At 41.2% G+C, this 26107-nt stretch overlaps 1 protein-coding gene across 7 annotated transcripts in view; it reads right to left on the bottom strand.

Moving 5' to 3' along the window:
• The window catches only part of Rdl (Resistant to dieldrin), a 77344-nt gene that overhangs the window by 23596 nt on the left and 27641 nt on the right, over positions 1–26107 (bottom strand). For 5 of the 7 annotated variants that reach the window (XM_070663004.1, XM_070663006.1, XM_070663008.1 and 2 more), the window contains exons 2-5: positions 19248–19345; positions 14753–14820; positions 2514–2740; positions 1392–1474 (exon numbers count right to left, since the gene is read on the bottom strand). In XM_070663004.1, the coding sequence (XP_070519105.1) occupies positions 1392–1474; positions 2514–2740; positions 14753–14820; positions 19248–19345 (476 nt within the window). Of the gene's footprint in view, positions 1–1391; positions 1475–2513; positions 2741–10330; positions 10399–14752; positions 14821–19247; positions 19346–21399; positions 22359–26107 lie in introns of those variants that run through there. The other 2 variants (XM_070663007.1, XM_070663009.1) reach the window with 2 other exon arrangements.

Genomic DNA, 26107 nt, shown 5'->3' with positions numbered 1-26107 from the left:
TATCAATTTTCGCGCGCGCTTTCGAGAGAGAAAAGTGAAAAGGTAAAGGCTGCGATAAATGTCCGATTCTGCAAGTCCATTTTGTCACATACGTACAATCACTGTGTATGGAATTAAAAAAAAAAAAAAAAAAAAAAAAAAGGGAAACCCAACCGGTGGTGTGTGAGCGAGAGCGGGCGAGTGAGCGAGTGAGTGAACGTGGTGAATGGGAGTGATTCTCACTTGTGTGGCTGACTGATCGTGTGAGTGAGCGTGTGAAGTGGCGAGTGACGGACAGACAGACAGACAGATAGACAGATAGAGAGGAGAAGATAGAAAAGAAAGAAGGAAGTGAAATCTGATGTCGGGAGAAAGGCGAGAGGGAAGGCATAGACCGTCGGTAGTTGAGGGAGGAAGAAGGGAGGAAGGAAGGTGGAGAGTGACGGGTTATGGAAGTTGACAGTATTCTCTGTGTGAGCGTGTAATAAAGAAGGGGGGGAGAGGGGGACACAATTCTTTTTTTCTTTTTTTTTCTTTTTTTTTTAACGCTCGACGCAAATATACACAGTAGAAGCGTCTTTCTATGTTTTTATCTGGAAAAAAAGGGTTCAAAGCGATGTAAAATCGAATCGCATTGAATCTTCGACAATCGGCTATTGATAAGGATACTTTCTGCGTATCGCTTTCGGCGTTATTCTCGAGTTACATGCACGAGTTCACATGCACGGAATTGATCGTTGGTGTTCCGCAATCAGCGAGAAGCTGAGATACGTCCGATCGAATATAATGGTTAATCGCGACATTGCAGACTTTATCAGGGATTTAATTAATAATTTTATTTTATTTTATTTTTTTAGAATCTTAAATTTATTCTGAATATGCTACTATTGTTATTTATTTTTAAAATGCTGTTAAGAGTTTCACGAGATAGAATTATTATCGAAAGAAATATGTATCTTGGCGTAATTTTATATAACAACTCTTTAAAGCCTTGAGTGAAATTTTCACTCTAATCACTGTATCATTGATAAGGCTTATCCCGTGATAAGGAAACTCGTCAGTAGTTTCCGAATTAGAATAAAAGTTTCCTTTGAAAAATCTCTTTCTTATTTTTCGGAAAAGTTGTACGAGTTATTCTCTTTCAAAATTACGTGCACGTGCTCGATAATTCAAAACGTCGAAAGGATACGGTGAGTCGATTGTCGTTCTGAGAGAAGTAATATGCAACTGTTGAAGTGCAAGAAAAGTCACTTGGACTTTCGTTATAATATGCGCAAAAGTATGTGTATGTCGAGTAGAACTAAGCGAGAATGTCGAATATTTGTGAGGTTGTACTTTGTTCGTTTGTGTATGCACCTATATAATGTATATATACGTGTACGTACATACACACGCGCGTGTTGCGTACTTACAGCTCTCGATCTCGATATGGCACAGTTGCCGGTCCATCGGGAAATACTGCAAGTTCATGGGACACGACGCTGTAATCGTTAAGCTGAAACACATTCAATAAAGTCCGTTTAACGGCCGCTTCCCGACGAAATCTTTTATGATATACGAACGCAGGGATTCGCAGCCAATCCATTTGTACCCCGAGAGTAACGTTGAGTCAATGTGCGGGAATTAATTCCGTGGCCGACCTCATTACGCCCGAGTCACGCCAGGATTAACGTGTAAGAACCCAATCCGTATCGATTCGACGTACCGTTAATACGTGTCTGCTCTCGTCTTCGATGAGACGTATTATACGAAAACGATACGGACGTACGTATTCGCATGATTCGTACATGCTGACAGTGATCGATGACTCACCCCCGTTGAGCCAGGGGAAAATTATTCACGTAAATGAGCGCGCGCGCGCGCTCGCTCGTTCGCTCGCTCGCTGCTTCATCGATATTCTTCTTTCGTTTCCGACAGCGAGCGGGCTCGATTCGGCACTTCCGATCCGGAAGTCGGGCATGTAATATAACGGAAGGATATTGCGCGGGATGGTGCAAGTTAGGTATGCATGGATCGTCTGAATATAGTCGGCGCGTTAATACCTGAACACTCCCGAACCGCCCGGGAGAAGGATAGATACGTGGAATGATACGAGTTTCTACTTGGTAAGAACGGAGCGGTGGCTGTAACAGGGAACAAATTTGTCGTTCCGCGCGCAATTGCTCCCCGAAGTCCCACGAATGTTGCATGGTGATGGAGGACAATGAGCTCGTGGTGGAAAGTACCATAAACGTTTTCCTTCTGGCGGCGAAAGCGGCGTTTCGGGGATTAAATTTACTTAACTCGCACGGAGGAAGGGCAAGGCCCGTTTAACCTTTATCTATTCCTCGTTATCACGGCGCGTATTTAATATATTTTCATTCTTTTCGCTACCGTCTGGAATAAGCCTCGGATTACGATAGGATAGAGCATTTCGCTTAGATTACTTTCAAAGCTTAGCCTCGCTGCGAAAAAAATTTCTTGACGCTTGTGAAATATTACGACGTAAAAAGCACGGCAGCTACGGACTAGGAGCTTGTAAATGTTTTACTCACCGTATGCTACGCGTGATGCTTCCCGAGTGGTGAATGCGAATGAACTCGTTGCTGGTGGTAGCGATGTGAAAGTACGACTGCTTCTCGTTGACGAAGAAGGTGTCGGGTACCCAAATGTTCTTGATGAATTCCGAGCCGACGCTGAGCGTCTCGACGCCCGTTCGCGGCTTGAACGCGAGTCGTGGATCCGTCCAGAATTGTCGGAAGTAAAAATCCAACGTGAAATCCTGGTACGACACAGGTGACTTATTAGATTGGTAGTCGTTTGTGTTCACAAGCACATTAGAGAAATACCGAGGATTCACGTGAGCCTTTTCGTAACAAAATTGTTAATATTACACTGTTACTTTGTAATCGTTTCGTAAACTAACACACGGCTGCTCGTTGAATTAATTTCGTAATCACCAATTGTAATTTTTTTTTAAACATTACGTTATTCTTGTGCAGTACAAATTGTTTTAAATCATATAATATTTATGCATAAATTAAATAATTTAATGATGAAATTAATTTATTAATATACAGATGTAATTTCAACGTGTATATATATTTATAAAATTTTATTTAACGTTATTGATTTTAAATATTTTTATTTCGGATATTATGCAGAGAATATTATAATAACACGCAGTTAATAAATATATATATATTTTTTTTTATCCGGTTAAATTTATGCACAATAAATGAACTCGTGAATCAGTTGTGGAAACGTTGAAAAAAAAAAAAAAAAAAAATAGAATAAAGAAAAGAAGCTTTTTCAATGCAGATCTTTCTAAGTGTAAGACCTCACAAAGAGTAATTTGAAATGCTACGTTAGTCCTCGTTCTTCTCTTATGAGTCTGAGCGCAAAGTCTGAAAGAGACCGAGAAGGCGAATGCGTTTCCGCGCGAGGAAACGCAAGGTGTGCAGAATAAACGGTCGTGATATTATTCGACCGCCCACGTTTTACGGTACGCGGGCGTAACGTGTCGATCGGAAGAGATTTTCGTGCGGGGTAAATTACGGGAGAGGGACGTGGGGGAAAGGGGGCGGAGAAGCACGTACGGGATCGTGAACGTCGACAGGCACCTTCGGAAGCTTATCGAGGCGACTCGTCGCGATTACCGTAATACGTAGAATCGGCCACTTAACGCTTACGTGACCCCCTCTATCCAGACCACCTCCGGTGTTCTACTTGACCCCACGCTGTGAAACGAGGCGAGGCTAATTCGACGCGGCGCGGCTATAAAGTCCGAAGTTGCGACGGCAACTTCGAGAGCTTTGTAGAGCGCTCCATCATTGGTCTCACACTCGCGAGAGCGTTTATCCTGGCTTGAGCGACGTGTGAGAGCAACTCGGACGAAAGTGATTTCGGGTAAACGTGATTGATGACCCCGCGCGATTTCATTATTGAATCCTTACGGGATTAAATTAAATACAAAAGTTGAAAAAAGTGTTTATTTATTCGATTCGATTTCGTTCAGCGGAGGGATAATTTGCGACGTGGCTATTGTAAGTTAACGTGCAACGACATATTGCATTAGAGAATTCACTTTAAGGAAATAAAAAAAAAAAGAGTTACGTGTATGGATTAAATAAAATTAATTGGAAATTTTTTAACATAATAATCTACGAATTGCAAAGATATTAATTCGTGTTTCCGCTGAAAATAATAACGGGAAATATTTTTCTGTATCACGAAATTTCTCTTATATGAAATTAAAAATAATATCGCAATTATTATGCAAATAATATTATATTCCTACGCCGAATAAGCCCGATGGGAATGTCGCGAGCTTTCCAAATTACTCTACTGCCGATTTCGTTGAAACGTTTATTCGTATGGCAGAGGAAGTTTAAGTATTAAACTGAAAAGAGAGAGAGAGAGAGTTTAGCGCGTTCAACTGAAATAGATGATCAGATTTATTATCCGAGGTGGAAGTTTCTTAATCGAGTCGCTATTATAACAAGAAATTCTGAAAAGAATATGTTTAAAACTTGCGTGATGTCTTGATGAGGTTTCGTTGTCTTACTACATTATCGAATTAAATATCCAAATCGAATAATTATTATGTTTCTAGTATATATATTTTTTTAATGTAAAAAAAGAAAAAAAACAAAGAACTTGTTTTAAAGTAGAGAATGTAAAATGTTATAAAATTTATTACTGCTAAATAATACGAATCTAAATACGCGTAACGGTTTGCTAAAACTTTTTTCCAATAATTAAAATATCGTAATTATTACGTTTTAATTAAATATCGAGATATTTACGTGCAGACTTTCGTTACGTTGTAATGATTTTTTGATAGCGCGCATGCTACAGTATTTGATTTATTACTCTAATATTATATTTGTCGCACAATGTATCCAATTAGCTCCGTACTGCAGAAGGACGTTAAGAATCTAGATACAAGCCCGGCTGTAATGGCGCCTAGTTACGACAGTGGGTTAATAGTTTATAATTACGATGCCGGCCGCGATTGTGCCTCGTAATCTTACGCGAGAACATACGCGTGACCTGCACGCCTCGTGAGCATCGAGATTCCTGTCGACGTGGGCTCGATCACAGGACAGGAGTTTCGCGACGCGAGTATAATTCGTGTGTACACGCGAACGAGATAAGGTGTGGAGACCGTGTATGTATAGTGACTAGGTACATATACATACATAGAAAACAAGTATTTTACGACGAAATCACTACGTACAGACATGCCACGAAATTGCCATAAAATTCATGCACCCGCGGGCTGTATAAGGACAGTGTTATATGGCGGATAGTAGTACCTTGAAAATATTCGATGATCATCGTCGCGTATCGTATCTTTTTTTTATCGCAAATAACCAACCGTGCGTATGTAAATTGAATTTCCTTACGATAAGTACTTTACCGCGGATGACAAAAGCGCAGACAGGCGACGTAAAATTCTTTTAACTGTTTTTTAGATTTAATGAAAAATTATAATTAAATTTCCATTTTGCGCCCATCTCTTCCGCCCGATTATATAGCCAACAATCGTGCTGGCAAGCATAAATTTTACGATAATTGTTAGGAAAGTTTTATAGCTGTAATATCAGCGGACGTAAAATTGCAAAAAAGAAAAAAAGAATAAGAAAAAAAAAGAATTTTTTTTTATAGAACTTTAGGAATAAAGTTCGGAATTTTACAACTCCAATAAGATGTCACGGTTCCGTGACAAGAGGGAGAGTTCGACCCGAGGCGACGCTTGTCATCCCCTTCGACGACGTGTGCGCGCATACGTGAAGACTTTTCCTCCATTTGCGTCGTTATGAAGAATTCAATACGCGTGGCACATTGCCCGGCTCATTCCGTCGCGCGTTTTTGCGATTTATTTTAATATCGATTATACTTGGCAATTAATTAAAGTTACAAGTAAGGAAAATCACGACTTTATTACGTAAATAGATGAAAGACGAGTAATAATTAATACTCGTCGATTTAATTCCGTCGTGTTGTTAATATTAGCACGTGTGCCATTTGGAATTTTTAAAATACGACAACGTTAGGTAATTAATCTCGCGCTTTTACATGCGTGCAAATGCTCGGAATGCGAATATGAAGGACCTTGAAATATTCCGCGGAGATGCCATATGGAACAGAAGTTGTCATCGTTCTGGCAACTTTTCAGGCGCACTGCGGTTACGTTGTGACGTATAATTGCCGCGCTAACAAATCTTCGAATATGATTAACTGATCAACAACTTCCACGCGAATAAATTTGCGAGAAATTTCAATTTAAAACTTTTAATTCCTTCGATTTATTAAGTTCTATTTTTTTTTTTTATTCCCTAACGTTCGCGATCGATCGCTTAGTCATTTGCATCTTTTTGTTTCTTTTTTCTTTTTTTCTTTGGAAACACAAATTAAAGTTCTGGATTTTATTTGCGATGTAATCACGTGTAATTAATGTATTTCATAAAATATCGAAAATTATTTAGACTGTATGTATGTATGTTCGTTGTTCAACTGTACGTAAAAATATTTCCCACGCTTATCTCGGCAACACGCAAATCTTGCTCGGTGTATTCGGGTGAATCGAGCAATTCGAGCGTCTCGTTGCCGGTGAAACATTTCCGGAAGGAATGCGAGCAGGTGTGCGCAAGCATCTCTATCACACGCAAATCGTAGCGTAAAAAACAAAGAACAAGATGAAAGCTTTGTGGAAGCATTTCAGCCAAAAGCTTGCAGGCCAATCAATCTAAAAGAAAAAAAAAAAAAGAAAGAGAGAAAGTGTGTGTGAGAGAGAGAGAGAGAGAGAGCGAGAGAGAGAGAAAGAAAGAGAGAGAGAAAGAGAAGAATAGAAAAAAAAAATAGAAAGAAACGGTACAGTAGTGTTGTACGACAAGTGATGGAAGCGAGAGGGGCTCGTACGAGGAGAAACGCTCCATTTCGGAGTCCATCGTGCCTCGACGAGCGCGAATTACCGCGATGTGTACACGCAAGCACATAGACCTTTTTTTTTTTCGCCATGTGTTACGCACACACATTCGCACACACCGAGAAATACACAGTACAATAAACGCAGGCTTGACGCGCGCGCAAACGCACGTAGACATACACACGCGCATATATATATACACGCACGCATACACACATACGCCGCGTTCGCGCTTGTAGAAATTGTATATATATATATGTATATATACATAATATAGCGTGACGTGATTCATAGCAACCAGAAGCGCACTGCACACACTGACAATGACACAGCTCATATAGGTGTCAGTATATTTACGATATAATAGCATAGATATATACGAGATATATATGCAAATACAATTATATATATATTAGTATAGTCTCGATGTAGTCGCAACGTCGTACGAGCTATACTCTTCATTTGGTATGCAATCATCGGCTGGCCGAGGATGGAAAGGAGGTACAAAGCGAAAGGAAGTATTTCGTTCTTCGAGGGCCGCGGGGTATCTTCTTTCGATACTTTCTTCTTCTTTTATTTTTTTCTTTTGCTCTCTATTTCCCCCGTCACCCTCTTGCTCTATCTACCCCCGCTTTATTCTTCTTTTCTTGGTCCCGTTCGACCGAGAGGACTACAATCAACGAGCGCATAAAGGCGCTTTCACCGTATTATTCCCTCCGTCTGTGTTCGCCGATTTTTTTTTTTTTTTTTCTCGAAGGCGAATGATGAAAGGAAAGATAAATTGGTAGGAAAATCACCTCGTTGTTCGCGGACGCCGGCCGGAGAGTCCGAAGAGTGGCCCTCGAGGGATGAACATTGGAAGTCGCTTCGCGATGAGGATCGGGCCGGGAAAAACGCGACGTAAAGGCAAGATGGGAAAATATGTAGAACGGGAAAACTCGCCAGCGGGTGTAAAAACACGCGCGTCACGTCCCAGGTGACAGTGTCGACTTGATTTGGTTTCCGCACAGGGCTCAACACCTGGGGTCCAGCCTCGTACATTCAGCTCCAAACTCGTACTCTGGATCTCAGGGGGAGAGGGGCGAGCCGAGGGGGGAGTTGAACGTGTATCGAGATGCCGCTGCAGCTCGCGCGATTACGCGTCAAATATGTAGGAGAAAGAGTCGATTGCGAGCTAACAGAATAGATTCGACGTTACACCACCGTCCTGGAATCCATCGCGAGCCCCGAAAGCTCCTGAAAGTTTTACCGCAGCGAGAGTCTCGCGGAGTCGACGAATCGCGGCGTCGATCGCCCGACGACGCGCCTCACGGCCCGTGTGTTATTTTATATTTTATTCCCTTCGATCGTGCGCGGGTACGTTTTACCGCGCGATCTCGGCCGCGGTCGACCGGTTGCGACGACTTTGCCGCCGCGGAACGCTCGACGGTTCCTCACGGCGGTTTAATTTTCGATCATAATCTTTACCGGGCGAAACCCGGGATGGAAGCGCGGCAGTTCGAGGCGCATATTTCAGAACGCGATCGATGGGGGGATGGGGGGGGATCCAGGCTTCGTGCGAGTTTGAAGCTGATTGCCGAAACCGGAACAGAATATATCTTCGATTACTACAGGATTATGCGTAATACACAATACGTTGTACGGTGCCGCTATATACCTTAAATATATTGAGAAACAAATACAAATATATAGATATACGTGTACCAATAACGCAGGATACGCGTACGTACACTTTTATGCGTTTCTTATGTACAGATACGGTCACATAAGAGCGTACGGTTACGCGTATACGAACGTATCTCAACGTATGTGCGGCCTACGGTGCTCGATCCGAATTTTACTGCCACATCACTCGATCGCGTTGAACATAAAATAAAAATTTCATATTGCATCGGGGTCTCGTACGCTTTCATTTTTACGAAGTACCTGTTAGTTTGAACAAGTTTCAATAACACGCATATTTATATTACGTGTTTCAGAAGGGACCTCGATAGGATTTCCGTCCCGTGGATATCTCAGAAAGACGGTGAGTCGAGCTTGGATTTTTAACTTACATATTTACGATCCCCTCGAACGGTTCGCAAGGACGTGATATCGCGAAGAGGACTTAATGCCCTCTCGCAGGATTAAAAGATCGCGCGTATTGTCCGGCGGAGACGGCGGCATTCGTCGGGTCTCTCCCGGAAACTATTTCTTTTTTATTTCTCCTTTTTGTTTTTAATTTTTTCCTTTTCTTTTTTTTTTTTTTTAATTTTTTCTTTCACTTGCAATTAAATTTCCGCGCGCCGAGCGAAACCGCCGGGTTCTTTATCTCGTCGGTTCGAGCACCGCGGGTAGGGCCATGCAACAAGAACATCGCAAATCGAATCAAACGACTCAACCATAAACCATAAACGAAGTGGACAAGAATATATCTTGCGAAGACTGTGGAACGTAGCAAGGTTCCCTTGTAACAGTTCAGCCAACCAAACAGCTGTGACGAGCTATAAAAACGTAGGTTAGTAGGCCATCCGTGTGTATACTATTGTCGCATGTGTGTACCGTATATATCTCCGTGTACATGGAGAAGTGTGTACGTGTTGTATAGCTTATACCGTGTGGCGATGTGTCGATACGCCCCTTGCTGCCGACATAACATCACTATGCCGCGTCGCATGTATTTCCCCTGGTGCACCTTTCCGCGACCAGATATCGAGAACGACTCGAGATTTAAGCAGATACGAATATATACGCGCGGCGGCATCGCTAATTCACGTTCTACTCCCTGCGAGATTTTATGCGCGCGAAATCAACGCGGTAAAAAAAAAAAAAGAATATGCAAATAGTTCATTGAATTAATCGCACGTATACGAACTTTGATTTTCCGCACGATTTTCCACGAAACGTGCGATAGTATCGTTGTTATCGAGTCTCGTGTACAGCGATTCGATGTTGAAATTTTGATTTTTTTATTCTGATTTTACGCGAACGTCCGTGCACGTTGCAACGGGTCAACGAATAAACAAGTCGAAACAGACGATACTGCGGATACAATCGGAAGCAAGTGGCGCGACTGGTAAGCTGATTCGATCAATGATAGTGGTGGCGTCAGGTTTCACGATAGGTACGCTCGACGTATGATGATCGGTCCAATTAAACGCGTGGGTTTAAAAAACTCCCTTCAAAGCAACATCGGCGAAAATTTTGGCTTTAACCATCGATCGTGCCATCGCAATGTGAAACGGCAATGTGTCGGGCGGAAATGGACGTTCCTGCTGTCGCTTTTTGATACGACGGATACGAAACAGGGGGGCGAAAAAGGGGGAGGGCGCGGTGAGAGGGGTCTGAGGGGGGAAGGGGTGGGAAAGGGAAAAGCGTGGCTGTTCGCGAGACTGGATGAAATAAATGAACGGGCAATTGTCGATGTCGAGTTTGTATGAGTTTGAATGCAAACTGTACCATCAACACCTCGGACACGGAGCTGATGCTGAGGACATACATGGTGACGCCGACCTCCACAGGCGGACCTGCAATCAACAAAAACCATCCGGCCTTGGTCGATGTGATTACCCGCCGATCTCTAATCAACCGTGTACGACCTATCACGTACGAGATCAGTAAATATCTAGAGACAACTGTAATAATAGCAGTAATAAAAACGAATTCTGTCTCTACCTCTGGCTCAAGCGCGCGCTCTCTGCGTCGCGTATTAAAATTCAGGAAACCTTCGGTGTACCTTTTCTAGCGGTCGCCGCACGATATTGCGCGTGTCTCGCGGTTCAAGGGAACGAAAGACCCGTCGCGATCACGCGCGAACAAATTTAACATATTTTTTCTTTCTTTAATTTCGCACGGAAAGGATTACTTTTGTCGCGAGCGTGCCCGTCTCGCGTGAGCCAGAGGTAAAGCACGAACGGACAAGTCGAGAAGAGCTCACACCCTGCACGGAACCAAATCAACAGGACTCGTCGTCGGCCACGTTGCCTTCCCAAGCTAGAAGAATCATCCATACTTGTCTCATTACATAGACATTACGCTCTTACGTATACATTACATACACATCACAGCCACGTAGCAGTATGATATTACCTTACTACTACATTTTTTTAAATATTTTATATTTTTTTTATTTTTTGATTTCGTTTCTGTATCGCGTCGCTTAATAGTGGTCTTGTTTTTCGCACCCTCTCGTTCTTTCGATTTTCGTTTTTTGCCGATCACTCGTCGCGTCGTATTCCAATTAGATTCGTCGTGGCTATACGTGTACGTATATCACGGGGGAATGTGGCACGTTTTATATTATCGGATTTTTTTTCTTTTATTTTATTTTTTTTTGTTTTTTTTTCGCCCTATATTAGACACCCCTCCTTGATCAAGAGCGGCGTGTCATCTTGTCGGACATTCGTCGAACGACATCGTTACTTTACACTGAATTGCTGTCATTGTCATTGCGGTCGTCGATTCCGGGCGAAATCTATTTAGTATTTTCATTTAGCTTCTAAGGGGATGTGAGGGGGGATGCCTTGTATACCGAAAGATTTTGCTGGAAGGATTATCGGACGGATAACGATCGATGCAGATCGACCGCGGAACGTTCTCTCTCGTGTGTTCATACACGAAACGCGTGATACGTGCGGTGTTTCGACAGAGAAATGACGGAAGTGTCGGTCAATAGGGGGATTTCTTTCGGGTGGCGGGACATAGAATAATAATAATTGTAAGTGATGGCAGGCGGCAGCCCATCTCAGCAACCGCGGCATAGCAGCTAGAGCGTCTAAGAAACGGTCTAACGGGACGGTCGTGCGTGTGTTTAATATATTGAACAAAATACTATTTTTCCTGAGAGCAGAAAGCAATAAAAAGACGCTCCTCATTCACGTTCCCTCTAACACTACGTGACGTTCGGGACAGCCCAGGCTTAAAGTCAGGCAGGAAATCAGTGAACTAATTTTTTTCCACGCCCGTGGAAAACGAAAACGTAGTCGAAGCAACTGAAAACCAAAAGGAAAGAAGGAAAAAAACAAAAGAAAAAAAAAAAGATAAAGAGAATTCGTCTCAACGTTGATCCATCGCTCCGCAAGTTCCTTTTGTCAGCGTCGAAAGTTTTATAATGGTATTTCCGCGTCCATATAGTTCATGCGCATGAATCACGCGGAACATCTAGTTAAGAGATTATTTTCGAAATAAATCTCGTTTCCGCGCATTAAACGGAAACTACCTCGCAATAATTTAGAACGACTCTGGTCGTTTATTTTTCTTTTTTTAATTCTTTTTTTTTATATTTTTCCCTGAGATTTTGAGCTCGATTTGCGACCGCGTCCACGCAGTCTCGTTGCTTCCAGTTGCCGAAACTACAGCCCCCGTTTCTCGGGCGAGGAACGAGAACAGCCAGTATATATTATCTGAAATATGAAATATAGTACTTTGTCCATTTTTTTTTTTTTTTTTCGGATAAATTTTTGTTTCTTTCTGTTGCTCGCTACTAAAAAATGTACGTGTACGTTTGTGTATGTGTACAGGAGAATGCGTGTAAGGTCATACACGCGCACACACATTCCTGCGTCGGTGTTAACCGGCACCGCGATAAGCGGACGGACCACATGGTACTACAATATATCAAATGAGTTAGGAGAGACTCGGCTTGGTTAGCTTCATTTCGGTAGTTTCGAAGTGTAAGCGGTAAACCGCGTCGCGTAATCGCCCGCGTTTGCGAAGTGTGTCTTATACGAATTATTAAATAGACATTTTTGCAAAAAAAAAGAAAATGGTAAAGCGTCTCCTTTCACGCTCGTGAATAAGATATTTTTCGGTCCACGACTGACATAATTTTACTGCCTCGTTTAAAAATAAAAAAAAAATAAGATTGTTGTTACGAAAGTTAAAATAATTAAAAGGAAAACTCGTCGATATAAATTATTAATTCTCTTCGATACTGAAGAATTTTTGCGGCTTATATTTATTACGTTTAGCCCTTGGGTTTGAGCGGCGTGAATTCTTTATTTGAATTCGATGTTTCGTGAACATTTTATCAGAAAGAAATAATACAGTATCAAGTGAACCGAAATGTTTACGAAACGCTATTCGGTTTCAAATAAAAAATTCATAGACGTTATATATAGAGTTCAAACTCGAAGACTGAATCTAATAATTGTTATTTTCCGTCCTACAAGTCGTTGCAATGCTCGAATGTGTTTTAACATCAAAGAATACCATATCAAACGTAAACTAAATGTAAAGTACGATCCAAGGTACCATTAAACTGCCGTAAAATCAAACAGATTAATAGCTCCATTTCCTTTTTATGATTAGATCAATGGTGGAAAGTTCGCGCGTTTTACTACTTGTCTAGAAGTCACGGATTTATGTTACGATTAATATGAACGTGTTTTGGCTTTAACTTCTTTCAACGCGAATCTACACACGCGCGTTGCGAAGAGATGTCAATTTTAATCGCCGATTCCACTCAATTAAAAAAAAAAAAAAATGTAGGAGAGAGCTTTTATTTCGCTCAAGAATTTATTTCGCTCGAGAGACGTTGCTGTTCGTAATATCGAGATACTCTGACGTACTACCGATTAGTTCTCTTCTCTTGCATAGTTTGAATTCAATTGCCCTCGGAATCAACGTGCCAAGAAATTGGACGTCACTTCGCGTCGGCGAGCGTGGTCCTCGAAGCGAGCGTTGAATCGTTTCGGTAATCGTGTTACTCGGTTTTCGCGGTTCCAAACGTCGTCGTTAAATGAACAGCACATCAAAGGAGACACATAGCCCAGAGCGATGCGGCTCTGCACGTGGCAATCTAACCGAGTTCGCCGTCGGGGTGTCGATCGACGGATACGCGATCGTTATCGACGTTAGAGACGATCGTTAAGTGCCTCGCGTCTACCAACCGATCCGCCGAGGATCGAATTTCTTTCATTGTGCTAAAGCGGGTCGTCGTCAAAGCCGCGAGCTCGCAGAACTGCAGTTAATCAATTGTTGTGTACGCGTCCGAAGCGAAATAATCGCAACAGCGTCATTAGGCAAATGGAGATAATTTACACTTCGGCGAACATATTAAACAATGAGTAGTTTATTGGCGAGCTGGCCGTTGAAAGTATCGCTCCAATTAGCGCATGATTAACAAAACACGAACGAATTATTTGCCAAGGCAACGCGAATGGCACGAGAGATTATTCGTACAGATTCATCGATTGTTAATGTAATTCGGCAATTCGAGTCGACCGCCGGAACCAACGCGCGTTGTTTCCACCGTTGCTTCTGTTGGTTTATCAAATAAATCATTTACCTGAATGAGCCGTGACGATGTTTAAGTATCTGCTTCGGGAAGAAAGAGACAATGACAGAACACGTTGAGTACGTTTGAATTTTACAAACACACATAACACAAATAGAGAAGTGAGAATTATGCTGCGTAATGAAATAAAAAATCTTCTAGGTCTGTACACCTAACTGAATAAATGGAAACAATAATTGTTCCATTTTTTTTTCTCTTTTTTTTTCTTTTTTTTTTTTTTTGCGAGGGTGATCACACAAACGGAAAGAATGCACACTCGTGTGCGCGTGTATGTACAACAGTGTTGAACCGGATATGCATCCGCACTCGTGTCGTCGCGCGCTTGTGTGTGTGAGTTCTCCCAGGTGTGTATGTGCATGTGTTTTCGGTGGGCAAAAAATGCTAATTGCAATTCAGTAACGATCAACGGCAATCGTTGACTCGGAAAATACACGGGCAGCTAAAGAAACCCCGACGGGCGGGCGGGCGTGGCGGGGGGTGTAAGGGGGGAAAGAGTGGGAGGGCGGAAACAGTGTTTAGCCGAGAACAATATAGTAAATGAGTAACTTTCAGCGGAATTACTGAGTAAGACCTAGAGGTAGTACCATTTTCACTTCGGATAGGGAGCTGATACTCAAGACGTACATGGTGACGCCCACCTCGACGGGAGGACCTGAAATCGAAGGTTAGTAAGACTGAGTCGCCGGTTTTTCGGTCGCGGCCAAGCTACACGGTGAGAGTGACTGTATGGCATTCGTTCGCTAATTGCAAGCTTTATCGCTTTCTTTCGTTCGTTCGTTCTTTATCGGTTTTGAACTTTTCTATGAGTTTACTGTGAATACGAAATGGTATATGTCAGTGAGGTCGCTACGTTGGATGGATCGCTGAAAGTGGTAATCGCTTTCGATTAGACGATGTCCGATAATAATTTATGCGCCAATTTACGTGTGCTCGGTCGTCACTATAGTTACACAACTGATAGGCTTAATCTCTCTAGGCGCAGCGCTGTGACGTGCTTCGGTGTCATACGGGTTACATTATGCACGCTTGCGTTTACTTAAAGCTAATAATCCCCTCGAATTTATTAATAGCTGAATTATTTAAAATAATTTGTGTCAAATACTTTTGTTATTTTTAAATATTTTTTTGTTTATTTCTTCTTTCTTTTTACTTGTTTCAAATATCGCGATTATTCGGAAAAATGCATCTCCCTTGTCGTGGTTGTAATAAAATTTAATAAAAGAATTTTTTAGAAAATTTTCAACGAATTTCAATTAATGTACGCCCGTTAAAAATTCGCGACGGTAAAACAATCGCTCACGCTATCGCGCTTCAATATGCGACGCGGCATAAGCTATTTCTCCCGTAATTCTTGCGAAATCTAAATTCAAAGGCTTGACGAGGGTTCGTGAAAATTTCAGTAGTCTGTGCCAGATGTGAGGCACGAAATCGAAGCAGTCGGTCGAATTGATCGGCCGCAAAGACGAAGAAAAAAAAAAAGAAAAAAGAAAAAAGAAAAAAAATGTAATCGCGACCGATCGGGCGGTATCTCACCGTGGGAAAGTTTATGGATAAAATTTTAGGCAGTAGGGTGCAAGGAGGGTGGGTAGTCGGGTGCAGATGGAAAGATTCGGTCGAGAGAAGGCCGAGGGAGAACGCGGGCGAAAGAGGTTTTCGGGGTGCGAGGCGCATATACGTGTCCACGTTGGCGTTTTCGCGATAAAGTTGACTCGTAAACAACGGCTCTGCCAACGCCATCGCGCGCCACTCGACCGATATATCTTCATTTCCATTTCTAGGATGTTTTTAAAGCCCCTATAGCCGAGAAACATCCCATATGGGACACATATTTCACAATGACGTTCTCGCGACATGCTGGAAAACGCACGGCCGACGTGGTATCGAGTTAATTGAAACGCGCCAGTATGCTTCTCCGGTGCAAACCGATCGCCCGTGAGAGAGCAGACTCCGAAAAAAAAAAAAAAAGAGAAAAAAATAATAAATAAAGAGAGAGGGAGATTAAAAAATATTTCAGACACATGTGATGCAACTAAAACAGAACAAAAATTAATAATCGGCCGTGGGATCGAAAAATCGGAATCATCAATTTTGCGTCGACCGATATTTGTTACAAATGTTTTTATATTTCTTTCTTTTATTACGCGTTGTATAAAGTTGAATATTATAACGAATTAAATTCATATATACGCATCTCCATATAAATCATATACATATAATAATCTTTAGTCCACATTGTTCTTTTTTCTTTTTTTTTTTTCTTGTTTTTTTTTTATTACTTTGTTATTGTAAAAATATATTTGATAACTGAATTAATATTAACAATAAAAACTCGTAGCTCGTATTTATCGAATAAAAGTAAGCACGTAATATAAAGCTCGTATAAAATTTCATAATTTTAATTAGTTTGTTTATCGCAGTTGTACCAACACTGTTGTTTAACGCGCTCGAGTTTCTTTTCCACGCGGATGCGAAAAAGTTTTTGTTTATTATTACGACAGCGTGTTTATGGAGTGCAAACATTTCGAGTTTCCCGTCACGTATTTTGTCATTTTACGTAGGCCTTGGATGGCAGCGGCGAAGCTCGTGTTTGAAAATCCGGCTGCGCTCCGGGGAATATCCAATGAGGCACTACGAATCGAAGAGAGCAACGGCAGGCGACACGGTTTATCCCGCCCGTCCGCGATATTCTCGTGTCCGTTTCCGGAATGTTCCGCGTACTGATCTAAATTTTAAATGTTAGAAACTCCTATTCCTCCCTCCCTCCCCGCCTCCCCTTGGAGATCTCGCGTATCGATATGCGGGAGAGGCGGAAGGCGCGGATATCGGCGATTCGAATCTAGGCGGTACATTTAGTGCACTTTTTTTTTTTTTTTTTGCGATCTGCCGATAGCAACCTATATACGTGATCCCGCCGGAAAATGAAACGATGCTTGACAGTCAGTCGGAGTTTACCGCGGAGTGAGCCATCACTAATGCATTTTCCTAATACGGCCTGAAAAATTGATATGCATTTTTGCCACGATCTCTATTAACTGCGACAGCCATCCCGCGTTGTATCGAATGCAATGTTTATTTCGTTCATTTTATTTAACGACGCGGTTTAATTAAAATTTATATGATTACAGCTTGTAATTTTAACCGTCTACAGAGTAAGAATTAAGCTCAGCCATTCGCTCTCTCTTGATCTTTATATCTGACCTATAATAGTAACAATAATAACTACCAGCGTGAGATTACCTGCCGGATTTATAAATATCGGTAAACGTTTTTAGCTTCGTCAAAAATGTAGAACCGAAATGCTTCTCGATCAATCAAACCTGAATTTCTTTCGAAAGCGGCGGGCGGAGGGTAGGAGGGGGAGGAAGGGAGGGGGAGAAGAAAAATAAGGTGGCTATATGAAATCGAGGTATCACATTCTCGCGATTGCGACACCGATTCGAAAGTGCGCTGACGCCGAAATAGCGTCCGGGATAAAAAGAAATCTGCCAAGACGGAATCAAAGTCAAAATCGTAATTGAAGGCGAGATACTGCGTCTCAGTGTAGCCGGAGGAGAGATGCCGTTAACGGTAACCCGTGGCAACCCGTGGGGCGTCCCAGCATCGATCCGAGTTTTATCGAAACGCTCCAGCCCCGCCCTACCTCCACGAGGCCATCCCCGAAAATATGACTTTGTCGCGGCGGAATCGTCGGCACGTATGAATCATAATTATTAGCTGCTCCGATATCGGCGATCGGACCCGCGAGCAGGCGCGCGCTCGCGAGGGGGGAGGGGGTGGAGGACAATTTTTTGGCCAGGCCTATCCGGCCGTAAGTGGGACGAGCCGTTCATCGGCAGGCGCTAATTGCCTCTAACTGACTCTCCGAGCAGCGAGCGTGCTCACTCGAAACTGGACTAATGGCACTTTAATATCCCTATGTTTTATAAGCATCGCGTTTATTCGGCCGCAAAATCGTATCGCCGCTCTCGCAGTCGATAAACGTCTAGCGTTTATTCGAAACGCCCGTCTCGCGCAGAAGCTGGCAGCTACAAATTACGTGTACTTTGCGGGACTGATCAAGAGCTAGGAGGGAAGCGCTTTGTGTTTTACTTTACTTTTATCTACGGCGAGTCACGTGCCAGTTTCCTATCTCCCCGCGATAGAAAGGCCCCTGTTTGCCGGCGCCGTTTTATCGGTATTTCTTTTTCGGTAGTCGCGCGGTTGAGCCGCGTGGTGAACTGCAAATTACTCCTTTGCCCGGGATGCGATTCGCGTACACGTGCTACCGCACTGTTCCTGTCAGAGCTGTTTTATGAAAGCGGTAGTACGAGCTCGAAAGCTCGTCGTATATATTTTTTTTTTTTGTAGGGTAAAACGTGGGAGATGATAAGCGACGTCAAAAATATTTCCTGAAAACGTTTTGCCGAAGCTCTAGCTCGTTGTGTCACACCATTGTTACGACAATCCGAACGCCCGCCGCTTTATGTCCCGATCGCGTATCGACTTTATGCATTAAATGTTTTCGGGCAAAAATCTCGCGCGCGTATATTTATCATCTTTCCCTTCTTCAATTTCTTTTATCTCAGCACTGCATTAAAGGATGGAATACGGTACAGCTTATATTTATTTTCGTTTTGTTATCCGAGCACACGTAAAAAGCTTTTTCTTTTTTATTTTTTTATTTTTTTTTTTTGGTCTTTTTTTCTGCGCTTGCAGCGAACGAAGTGAAATTAAAAGAGTTGCATGCTGGGTTTTTGTTCGTCTACCAATTGATTGGTTTTGCCACTCTGTCAATATTTGGTCTCTTTCATCATCTAGTTTCCTCATTTTCGTTTGCTGCAAGGTAACGTTTTAGATTCATGTAATAGTGTAACGATCATAAACCATGAAACGGAAAAAAAAGTTCGGCGTCGGGCGCAAAACTTGCTAAAGCGCACGTAACGCGTTCTCGCGGGCGCGGAAATTAATTAACGCCGATTAATTTTTAATCGAATAAGTAAATTGGATGTTGCCAATGAATTAACAAGTTTTGCGCATGTTATCAAATCCACGAATGATTTCGTTTATCGTAAGATGGGAAACATCCAAGTCTTCACTTACCTCCGTAGTTCGGCCTTACTCTTTTATCATAACTGACAGAAAAGGAGTCCAGTATCGCTGAGATGTTCACGTCGCCCAACATACTGCCGCCGGCGGTTCTGTAAACAAGAATTTCATAATTTAATTCTCCTTGCAGAAAAAGAAAACCATTTTAAAATAATAATAATTAAACTCTTCCCGTAAGTCCCCAGTATTAATTTAACCGATATGTTTACTCGAGCCGAACCATAAATGCGATAAAAAGAAATATCTTCCCCGAACCGTGGAAAACCGATTTCGATCACGCTAAAACGTTGTGAAATAAATATAACTGTGTTCGATAAGAATTAATAAGAAAGTCGAAATAGCCTGTTGCAAATCGCATTATCGAATCTTCAACGTCACGAACATCCGAATCGATACAGATATACCGGTATTAGCATTAGTCGTGCCGACAAGTTCGCGAGAAGATATTGTAACAGCCTGTATGACATATACGGCCGTGGGAGGTGGGTACGCCTAAGGGTCCCGAAGCATAAAGTACAGCGAGTCTGTTCTTGACTTAACGGGTCAGTAGATACGGATGGTCTCGGTCAGCCAAACAAACGGCCCTTGAATCCGCGAGCTGATACGGTTTTCCGCAGCACCTATGAGTGCTCGATCTAATGGCTACAATGGGCGCAGCAGCCGATTCCGGTTCCGCTAAGTGGAGCAACTCGATCCGAAAACGTTTTCTGCTTGGCTCAGCGGGCTGACCAAGAAACCGTACCGTAATCACTTGGCGCGGCGTTGATACCCGTATCACACGAAGCCATCGTATGGTAACGACCGTGGTTAGGTCACGCAATATCTTTATATATCTCTACGTTTAGCCGAGACACAAGTATCTCCGAGCTGCGCGAATCGCTGCGTGCTTTAATAGGAACAAAAGAGACAATAGAAATCGCATTGCACGTAACGACACTTAGTACCGCACGGTGCTAATAGCGCATCTTTGTCTCGTTCTAACGATCTGAATTTACATCGGCTAAACGTTACAAAGCGAGAGCCGTTTATTTTTTATTCTTTTATGTTAGAGATTGCTTTATATTTAATATTAATATATATATATTTTATTTGGCGTTGTGAAAAGATTTTCTAAATTCTTGAATAATAATTATTTAATGTACATATATTTGACCATTAATTATAATATTGTTTCGTTAAGTCAACAACATAAAGAACATATGATTGATGTAATTGATAAGTTACTTTTAATTCTTTTACGCCAGAGATTGCTTTACATTTAATATTGATACATATATTTTATATGGCATTGTGAAAAGATTTTCTAAATTCTTGAATAATAATTATTTAATGTACATATATTTGACCATTAATTATAATATTGTTTCGTTAAGTCAACAACATAAAGAACATATGATTGATATAATTGATAAGTTACTTTTAATTCTTTTACGCCAGAGATTGCTTTACATTTAATATTGATACATATATTTTATATGGCATTGTGAAAAGATTTTCTAAATTCTTGAATAATAATTATTTAATGTACATATATTTGATCATTAATTATAATATTGTTTCGTTAAGTCAACAACATAAAGAACATATGATTGATGTAATTAATAAGTTACTTTTGATTTTTTTTACGCTAGAGATTGCTTTACATTTAATATTAATACATATATTTTATATGGCATTGTGAAAAGATTTTCTAAATTCTTGAATAATAATTATTTAATGTACATATATTTGACCATTAATTATAATATTGTTTCGTTAAGTCAACAACATAAAGAACATATGATTGATGTAATTAATAAGTTACTTTTGATTTTTTTTACGCTAGAGATTGCTTTACATTTAATATTAATACATATATTTTATATGGCATTGTGAAAAGATTTTCTAAATTCTTGAATAATAATTATTTAATGTACATATATTTGACCATTAATTATAATTATTTCGTTAAGTCAACAACATAAAGTATATGATTGATGTAATTGATAAGTACCGCGACGTATCAGTGAATTATGGATTTATGATATTAAAGTGAATATTCGAAAATAATATTCGACAAAATAATCGGACCGTAAATTCCTTTCCAACGTGCTAAAATACGTAGGGGATAGCTACATTAATAAAATATCGTGATGTAGATACATACGTGCGTGTTCCATATGAAGCTGGACACACACTATACTAGAGTCACACGTGCTAGCCGCCGTCCTCGCACTTAATATTATATCTGTCTCTGAATGTATTTATGTACGTAATCTTGCGACGGGCCATATTCTTAAATCGCGAGCAAGCCATTTAATCTACGCAATGCATGAACAGCGGATCTCTTGTAGCACGTGCCCGAAAAATAATTCTTTTTAATTTAATGATTAAATAAAGCTATCGATTTTAATGCGAATTAGTCTATTTCATCACTGATTCTAACCCGTGAGACATTTATGAAGCTAATACCTTGCATAGAACATTTCGTGTAATATTATATTCGTCATATAATTTCTTTAAACGCATTAAATGTTACAGAGGTTGAGACAGATAAACACGCTCAAGGTTGGAGCAGTTCTACACACGAGCAACGACCACGCACTGTACGCAGCACGTGCCATGCGGTCCGTAATACGTGTAGAGAGAGAGAGCGGTCGTGCCAACTCGGCGACGTTCGGAGGAGTTCGGTCGCGTGAGCTCTCGATGTACTGCGGCGTACCGCCATCTTGCCAGTCATTCCCCCCGCACCCTCTGACCATGGAAGATCGACGGAAGATCGACGCAATATTCGTACTGCGAATACTACGTATCTTGGACGGAGGACGGAGCAGCGCGGGCCCAAGTCATCCCCTACCCGTACTCTGAAGCCTGAGAGCATCTACGACCGTGCATCCTTCTTGCAAAGTAAGTGAGATATTCTCATATAACGTGGTGCCGATGCGTAGTGGGCGATGGGCCGAGGTCGCGGAGGGAGGGGGGCGGGCAGAAGGCACATAGCAGGCGGTGTATGTGCCTCGTAAATTCCTCACCAAGGTCGCTAAATACACACATACGTTGCAGGTGTGATTAAAGGTCTAGCTCGGTCGTGCATACTCGGAGACGTTCGAAGGAGTTCGGTCGTGTGAGCTCCGAACGTACAGCGCACAGCCGTCTTCCCTTCCTTCCCCCCGCAACCGCCGACCATGAGTCATCGATGGAAGGTTCGTGGTCTGAATATTACGAATCTTGGACGGAGGACGGAGCAGCCCGGGCCCAAGTCATCCCCTACCCGTACTCTGAAGCCTGAGAGCATCTACGACCGTGCATCCTTCTTGCAAAGTAAGTGAGACATTCTCATGTAACGTGGTGCCGATGCGTAGCGGGCGCGGGCAGAGGACGTGTATCGCGCGGTGTGTACGTGACTCGCGCGGGCGTAGTGTTCACGTGTCGCTTTCGTGCATGCGGCAGGCAACGCAGCTGGTCGGCTACAAGACGATCTACGACAATCACGACGGTGAAGGACAGAGCTCGCGCGTGTTGTGTTCTCTGCGATCGTCTCGCGCGCGTGATGTTATCTGTGATCGTCTCGCGCGATTGACGACGAAGTTAAAGGTCTCGATACTCGCCGGCGTTTTATTTTTCCGCGGATAGTACGTACGAAGCGAAAACATTTTTATAATATATTGATATGTTTGATTTTCTTTATTATTTAATATAAATTTTTTTTCTGTTTCAGGGAAGATTTCAGAAGTATCTTGAGCCCAAAATGAGAATTCATATCAAGTGTCCAGGACTGAGAGGAGGAGGAGGCCTCGGAAAGGCATCGGGCATCAGCGGAGCAACTTTACGGTACGTATTATTTTTTATTTATGTAAAATTAAAAGCGCATAATTTTTTTTTCCTTATTGAACATTATTTTGAACGCTTTTACAATTTAAATTTTGTTTGTATGTTACAGGATCATCACAAAACTCCGCTGCTGCGTATCGGTCAAGTTAGTAGAATGGTTTTTTTTATATAATATTAGAAATTTGGGTGGGAAACACACATTAATTTCACGCGGACAAATTTAATATTAATAATGCAAAATAAAATTAAATATACGCGTATTAGGGAAAATAGGGTATACGGGAAAATAAAATATAAAATTAAATACTTTTAATAAAGACTTTTAGTTTATATACATAGGTAGGATGTATGATAGGATGTTTAATTAATTACATTTTTTATTACATATCCAATTTAAATTACATTGTCACACAACTATGTAATTTAATTTGATATGATTACAGCAGACTATTCCGAGGATTTTATCGTAGCAAAATTTACGTTTTGCTTTGATAATATCCGAAGAATAAATTGCCGTTACCGCCGATAATCACGAACCACTGCTGGTTCATCGGTCGTCTCGCGAACTTCGTCAAAGTATTCGGGCGAGTTATTTTATTATACGAATTTTTAAATCGGGAGTGCCGTATTCTATCGCGTGTAACAAAGTAAATTCACCCGGTCGCGAGTGTCGCGAGTTTCCTGTACGAGGAAGGACGACTCTACACGTTCCAACTGAGAGGAGGAGGAGGCCTAGGGTGGGCACATGCTTCGGCGGAGCAACGTTTCGGTGAGCATAATTTTTTATTTGATTAAAATTAATAATTTTTCATTATTACTCTCCGAACGTCTCTACAATTAATGTTCTATTTTTATGTTTCAGTATCATCTTATCTTTATCTCCGCCGCTGCGCATCGAATCGGTGAGTCACATATTTTTTTTAACATTGAAGCGAATAAATTTGAAAATAATGGGGTTCACTTTCGCAAGATCACCGTTTAGGAAATTTTTAATAATTAACAAAATATACTTTAATTTAAAATAATATATAATCAATAATACATTTAAAATAATAAAAAAGAGATTACGTTAAACAATTCTTAAAGCGATTCGGCATCTTACTTAGAATATTGTTCGTTATTTTTTTTTTTTAAACATAAACGTAAACTACAGTCTACACAATTTTTCTTTGTCGTTTTTCTTTTATCACGTTCGAATCGACCAATTTGTATTCTTCTATTCGTTCACGAAAAAGAGCAAAGGGCAGGAGGGTATCAGTCGTAGATAAAGAGAGATGATATTTTTGATCGTTTGAAATATATGAAAGACATCCAAAGGAAGTTAGTGTTTGCGATGCTAGGGAGAAGTTTCGTGGGTGGCTGTGTTCCACATGAAAGAACGCGCGTCTCTTTTATGGGTCTTCAGGAAGGCCGTTGGAGAAATGTCACGCCATAGTTAAGCGTTTCATGCTTCATTGCCCCAAAAGCGCCAGACAATGTTTTCAGAAGCTCCCCCTGTTACTTAGATCTCGCGAGAAAGTCTCTCCCGTGCTTTGTGGAACCATTTTTCTTGCTATTTTATGTTGTTTCGAATTATGAGCTCGACAGCGTACGAGCCATCGCTGCTTTCATATACGAAGCGGCGTAATAATAAATTAACGTCGCTCGAAATGGATAAACATGTCGAATCGAAATTAGGTCGATTACTAATTTTATATCCGGTTTTAATCAGAAATTCCGATTGCAAAAAGTTATTAATCATGTTTCCCATAATTTTTTTTAATGTTTTTGCGAGCGTGCCCCTTGTCATATTTAATATGCGTACTTTCTCGACCGCGATATTTATTGACCTACCGCTGCTTAATGAATGATATCACATAAATCCCGCTTGATGTTGCTCAGATATTTAATAGCGCAAAATAATGTTAATCTCGGGCGGGAGGAGTGATTGCGCTACAATTGTGGAACGGCGGATTTAATAGTATTACCGTTGCATAGTCATGTGCCGCGAATACCGAAGAAAAATAAGAGACGTTACGGTGCCTGGGTCGGTACGGGCGTAATTGAAAGTCTCGTAAATAAGGAAGGACCGTCCGAGCGGACGTAGATGCCTCGAATTTCAATCTCGCGGATCTCCAAGAGCTTTTGACCCCCTCCGACTCTAACATTTCTTCTGTACACGACCTGCGCTTCCATCTACTCTCCGCCAGCTTCCTTTCGTTCGCTCAGTCTTTCTCTCGCGTTTTCCTCTTTCGCTTTCTGATTCGTTTACTATTTTCCTGTCTTTCAAAAACGATGAAAAACCGTCTCGGGAAATTTTTCTTTTTTTTTTTTCTTTTCTAGAAATTTACGTTTATTTCTCTCTAGCTCGGTAAACTTCAGATCGATGGACGTAAATAGCAGGCTGCTTTTTCTCTACCCTTTTATCCTTTCAGCCAACTTAAGATTTTAGTAAACTGAAACGGGTAAGATTGTGAAGTTTCTTTTGCCTGAACGTTATTACGGACTTGCTCTGATATCTAATCTAATTAGTACGATATTCAACTTGATTGCTAAATATATACCAATTAATTTTTAAAATTGTATTCTTATTTAATTACATTTAATTACAAATAATATATATTTGTATATATACTTTTTTTTTTTTTTAAATAATTTTAATACCGATATTAAATCTTGTTCAAAGTATGCGCAAAATTATCATCGCAAACAAATTTCATTTTCATAACGCGTGTGAATTTTTAAATACGTATACATTTTGACGCGAAGATAAATATTAATAATAAATGTGCGCGAGAGACACATTTTATTTTTCCCTGATATTCCGGACAGATAAATATTTTTGACGAGGCTCCCGTCGACCTCGTTCCCTGACATTTGAATTAGTAACGTTCTGCGCAATTTATTTTTGGGCTAATGTCAAACTACCGCCGGCAACTTTCCCGACATTGTCGGCCGTGTCGAAACAGTCGGAGGGGGGTCTTTGAAGGGCGGAAGTCTCGACGCTTTCGTAAGAGTCTCGATTCGCAATTAAGAAGTTATCGATTACGCCGTATCGCGATTCC

This window comes from Cardiocondyla obscurior, linkage group LG10, assembly GCF_019399895.1.
Source record: "Cardiocondyla obscurior isolate alpha-2009 linkage group LG10, Cobs3.1, whole genome shotgun sequence".
In the NCBI taxonomy this organism is placed as follows: Eukaryota; Metazoa; Arthropoda; class Insecta; order Hymenoptera; family Formicidae; genus Cardiocondyla; species Cardiocondyla obscurior.
This window is presented reverse-complemented; position numbering and strand designations above follow the sequence as displayed.